The following is a 6,000-nucleotide window of genomic DNA, read 5'->3' as shown; positions in this document are numbered from 1 at the left end:
TACCAATGACACCTACGTACAAGGCCTATAGGTGTCATTGGTATTCCCAGGTCTCTGAGTCCCCACGCACTCCCATATGCCTCTGAGTGGATTCATACCGCATTCGGACCCATTGTCTTGCCTGCGCCGTTACAAAAATTTAGTAAAAAAATACACTACTTTATAGCTACAGCTTGTCTCTACATTCTATTAAATTCTAAGCCTATTTAGACATATAGTAGTAGAGGTATTGTAAATCTAATTCTATTATAATGCTTTTAAAATAGGCCTATTTATAGAAAAATTCACAAAAGTCCCTTAGACAGCTAGGGAGAGAAACGCTACTAACAGAGGTTAGAAACTGCTAACCCCCAGGCCATACTCTATTTAGAGTAGCAATATGCATGGTGGTTTGTGCGTCCTCAGTTCTCTCCTCACGTCTAAGCTAGCTAAGATAAGGGACTTTAATAGATTGCAGATACGCTATCCTCATTAAGGAATAGCGTCATGCCAGGTGGGAATCGTGGCTTATCTCAGCTAGCTCAGCCGATTGGGGAGAGAAGAGGCGAAGCCCCGACAGAGGCAGAGCCCCTGATACCCTTGCTAGTCAACACAAACCCATGCTAGTCGCGCTAGTGGCGCTCACGCTATCTTTCTAGCCAATAAGGATGCTAGATTTAGCTTCTCTCCCTAGCTGTCTAAGAGACTTTAGTAATTAATTATATAAACAACTAATTTTAGTGCTTACTTTTTATATAAAGATACATTATATTAATATTTATACATTCTTTTTTTTAAAAATATCTCTAAACTTTAAGCTAATAGCTATATAACTTTTTACTATTATTTATTAAATTATTATGTGTTTTGCATGTTGTTTACTATATAAAATAGCTAATAAGTCTACTAGTTCTACCCTGCGTCTGCTCTAGCGTCTACAACTCTTTTATTTTCTTCTAGCAGATAAGCTGCTACCTTCTTTATTATTACCTTTATTATTACTTTCTTTTATGTTTTTCTTACCTTTATTTATAGTTACTACTAAGCTTTAAGCCTTAGTTCTAATAACTTATCCCTTTATAACTTTATAAGTAGTAGGTGTGTCTACTTAGTGTGTCTAGTTGTCTACACCTATTTACACTCTAAAATTAAAGAAATTAGAGTAGGTCTTAGTGTTAATAAATAAACTATTAATGCTAATAAGTAAATTTATTAAGGTATATTTATAAAACTTACTATTATTAAGGGCTCTACTATCTAGTAAATATAGAATAATTTTTTAATTAGTACTAAAACAGCTAAATGTTAATATAGCATTAAGTAGAGATAATAAGGCTACTAGTGTCTTTAGTTTTATTATGTTTATAAAAAAACTTAATAGTTTTATTAAGTAAAAGTTTTTTAACTAGTATAATATAGCTTTTAGGCTAGATAAAGTTAATTTTACTAAGTTAAAGTTAATTATAGCTAATTAAGCTCTAAATTAAAGCAAGTTTATTAAAAAACTTTTATAAAATAAGTAAAGTGCTTAGAGTAGTTATAGTAAAGCTAAAAGTTTATAAGATAGTAAAGTGTATTTAATTACTTTTATTATTTTACATTACTAGGCCTAGAAGAGATGTAACTATCTTACCTGCCTACTAGGTTTATATTTATATAGTAGTAGTATAAAACAGCGTGTTATAGAGATGTTGTTAGGCTTTAGTAGTTATAACTTATATAAAATTATAAACTAAAAAGTTAATAAAATAGTAGACTATATAAAAAGCTTATAAGTTATAATATTATGTTATATAGCTTATGTCTTATCTAATGCTAAGCTACTAGGTCTTACACATAATCTTTAGTTAATAATTATAGATAATAATTATAACTTTACTAATAAGACTTATAACTACACTGTAAGCGTTGCAACAGCTATCTAGCAGAACCTAATAACAGCGCTTATTATAAGATGTCTATAGATTTCTAAAAATAGTTTAACCTAGTCTATGTTTAATCCTAGCATAGCATTACAGCCTAATTAGATTTGTATAGCGCCTAGCATAATTTAGGACTATATAAGCAAGCAGATTACATTATGCTATATGTTACGCGCTATAGCTGCTATCTATAGTGCTGCTATATTAAGGGTCTTTATTAGCTTAGAGGACTAGTTACTGTTAATGCTAGCTATTGAAGTCCTACTATGTAAAAAACTTAGCTAAGTAAATTATCTAGAAGTAATATTCTTTAATAAAGGTGTTATTAATAAGACTTATAAAGTACATAATAATATTTAGCTTTAGTAGTTAAATATTTCTATAAATTTTAAAAAGCTAAGCTTTAAAACATAGCTATAAATAGTATAGAGCAACTAAAAAACTACTAAGTTTATACATAGTTTTAAGAAAAAGCAGCGCAACGCATCCTAACTATATAATAAAAGAGATTAGATAATTAGACTACTTATATATTTTTATATTTTTTAGGCACTTACATAATTATTTATACACACTTTAATACACCTAAAGGTACAGACTTTTCTAGCAATCTTCTACATAATATTATGTGCTTAAACTATGCTAGTATTAATTAGAGCAATGTTAAGTATTATATAGCTACGTTACTAATATATTTAAGCTAGAGCGCCTAAATAGTTGCGTTGTTTTACTAGAAAATAGTTAACAGTAGATATCTCTAAGGCTAGGTGCTAGATATCTATGCAGCAGATTGTAACAATCCTTATGAATCGTTCCATCTAGGATGGCCCAGAAGGCCTCCATATCAGCCCCAACCTCAACCTAGCCCCGACCCCTGCTGTTACCCCTATTCCCTCATGTATTTAGTCGCACCTCTCCCCTGTAGCTAGCTTAGTAGTTTTCTAATATCCTCTGTACAAGGCCTATAGGTGTTAATAGAGTTCCTAGGTTATTAAGTGTTACAATCCTTGCTTCGTGGAAGCACTCAGGTCTTATAATATTCCTAGGGGAGAAGTAGGACGGGTGGTAGGGGCCAACGGCAGGGTGTACAGTCCTACGTATAGGCTACTAGGCTAATAGAGGGGAGTAGAGTGACTAGATTATAGTTTGCCCTTTATGCAGCAGTAGAGAGGCTAGGTTAAACAGTCTTATAGGACAGAGTTAGAGGTATATATAGTGTAAGATATATAAATAGTATTATAGCTCTTTAAAAAGCTAAATGCTACTTAGTCTATATAAAAAATAAACTAAATATTAAACACACCTTTTAAAAGTTGTTAAACATAGAAACTATATATATATATATAAAGGGGTGCTAAGGTAAGCAAGATAAGTCTATATAAGCCTGCTAAGAAAAGCTTTATAAGCTCTTTTAGACTTACTAGACTTGTAGCCTATTTTTTACTAAACAACACACTTCTCTACTACTGCAGAGAGTAGTGCTGCTTTTGTGTCCTCTAACTAGTCTATAAGCAAGCCTTGTTCTAATCTAGCTAGATTGCAAAGCACTGCTAGTAGAGTTATACTAGTCTAACTATAAACTGTAACACACTGCCTCTTCTCTCTAGCAGCGTTCTTACTGCTCTGCTTACATAACTATGTTAGTAAAAGTTTATTTATAAAGTAAGCACTTACTTACTTAAAAGCATTTTTAATATTTATTTTTTTAAGCTAAATAGCTTACTAGTTTTATTTATTCTGTTATTTTTATACTACCTTATATTTTAATTCTTTTTACTAAATAAAAATAAGACTTTATAGCACTTACTAGTTATTAAAGTTATCTTATGTGTTAACTTTATTCTTAGATAAATATGTTAAGTGTGTAAAAAAAAACAGTAAGTGTAATACTTTTATTTTAAACACTATATAAGATTAATTAAAGAAAGAGAGAAAAATGCTTTTTTAAAATGCTACTACAGCAAGAGTTTATAAGTAAAAGCTTAATAAAAAAATGTTGTGCTAGGTCTAGAAAACTTTAGAGGCAAAAGCTAAGAAGTATTTTAAATAAGATTATATCTAAAGATTACTAGATTTACTAGAGGCTTAACATGTAAAGTATTTAAAAAAGGACTTTTTCTTTTTAGATAAAATAAAAGCTTTTAAAGCTAAAGTAAAAAGTTATTCTTTTTTATAGCCTTTATTAGTAAAGACTTGTCTCTAAAAGCTGCTGCTATTTAGTAATAATATAGCTATTCTTTTTAAATTAGGTGCTTTATTACCTAGCTAGTTTTTTTTAAATAAGCTTAAAGGTACCTTTATACTAGCAGCTACGTGTTCTGTAAGTTCTTAGCTAGTTTTTATATATTCTTACTAGTAAGCTACTTTTTCTATTTTACTAAAAACTTTTTTTTATTTTTTTAGTTACTAATAATATGTTTAACTTTATACTTAATTTCTTTATCTTTTTATTTTTATATAAATAAAAGAATCCTTTTAAGTGCTTTTTTTAATCTAGAGACATAGAACTATAGGTGTATCTTTATATATAGAGGAAGCTTAAGTTTGCAATTGTCTTATTAAGTCTATAGAACTTTATATAGTCTTATTTTTTTTTTCTACTAGCTTCTAAGAAGGTCTAAATACCTTTAGATTTTTAGTGTTAAAGTACACATAATCTTTTAAGCTAATTCTTAGGCTTAGCTATTATAATTTATTTATATATTATTCTATTATTTTTTAACTAGACCTAGCTTTAATTACTAATTTTTTATAAATATTTTATAAGTTTAATAACTAGTCTATTAATTCTTAAAAGTCTATAGGCTAGTTTTCTTATAGTGTAAAGTATAAGTTATACTTAAAATTAGCTTTATATAGTGTTTCTTTTATTATAGCTAATTCTACTATGTTAATAGCTAGTTGTGCTATAAAGAGCTATTCTACCTAATTATTTTAAGTGTAAGAGATGTACTTTCTTAGGTATTTTTCTACTTTAGCATTTACTCTTTTAGTCTAGCTGTCTGTCTATAGATAGTATACTATAGATAGCTTGTGCGTTATGCTAAAGTGTTGTATAGCTACTTTCTAGAATTTGCTAGTAAATAGTTTATCTTAGTTAAAGATAATAATTTTAAAGCATTTATGCACTAATATAATGTTTTATTTAAGTTTATAAATAAACTTTTTAGCTATTATTATTTTTTCTAAGGGCTAAGTATGTAGATATTTAGTAGTTTTATTAAAGGCTACTATAATTATGTTGCACATTCTTTTTATTTCTAGCTTTTTAAATAAGAGTAGTTTTATAATAAAGTCTATTATAATTATTATTTATAGTAATTTTAAAGCTTTAATTAGGTAAAGGTATCTATAGGTTTTATACTTTTATAAGTTATTTTTATTATAAGTATTGCATTCTTTAAGCACCTTAGTGCATAATTACTTTACTTTTAGTATTTATTGTAGTATAGCAGCCCTTAATTTTTTTTAGAGAGTGCCTATTCCTAGGTGCCTAAACATTAGAGATTTATAATATTCTTAGATTAGATTTTTTTTATCTCTGCTTATTTACTATAAGCATGTAAAGTTCTTTTATAAGTTAAAGCTTATTATAAATTTATTTTTTATTAGTTTCTTTAAAAAAAGTAAACTTCTTAGTCTTTTCTTTTTCTTTATTAAAGTAATTAGGCCTTTAGCTAAAGGTGTTAGCCTACTAGTTTTGTGCTTCTAGGATGTGCTTAATAATGTAATTAAATTATATAAGCTTTATTACTTATTTTATATGCATTAGTAAAAGTTTCTTTACTATTAAGAACATAACTAGATTTACATAGTTAGTTATAATATAAAAGAGTTTTACTATCCTGTGTAGCTCTGTAGCCTATACTTTTATAGTGTTTAGTATTGCTTTTAATTCTTTATTAGGTATACTATAGCCTACTTTAAGTCCTAAAAACTTAGTAGAGTAGTACGCTACTAGGTGCTATCTTTTATCCTCCTATTTTTAGTAGAGCGCAGCTCTGCTAGCTTCTATATATGCGTCTGTGTAGATCTTAGTGTCTAGTTATAAGTTGTACATTCTTAGCACTAGTTTAGCTATTATAGCCTATTTTAGCGC

The 6,000-nt window shown here is 28.3% G+C and overlaps 1 protein-coding gene across 1 annotated transcript; it reads left to right on the top strand.

The window, feature by feature from the left end:
- Nucleotides 1-379: 379 nt before the first annotated feature.
- On the top strand, nt 380-645 carry BDR25DRAFT_351943 (uncharacterized protein; the record flags this gene model as incomplete). Its single annotated transcript, XM_033694938.1, has 3 exons — nt 380-404; nt 458-585; nt 616-645. The coding sequence occupies 3 exons, from the start codon at nt 380-382 to the stop codon at nt 643-645; spliced, it is 183 nt and encodes a 60-aa protein (XP_033551243.1).
- Between the last annotated feature and the right edge of the window lie 5,355 nt (nt 646-6,000).

The sequence above is a fragment of the Lindgomyces ingoldianus genome, assembly GCF_010093535.1.
Source record: "Lindgomyces ingoldianus strain ATCC 200398 unplaced genomic scaffold BDR25scaffold_7, whole genome shotgun sequence".
Classification (NCBI taxonomy): domain Eukaryota; kingdom Fungi; phylum Ascomycota; class Dothideomycetes; order Pleosporales; family Lindgomycetaceae; genus Lindgomyces; species Lindgomyces ingoldianus.
Note: the sequence above shows the minus strand (reverse complement) of the source record. Positions and strands in the feature narration are given on the sequence as shown.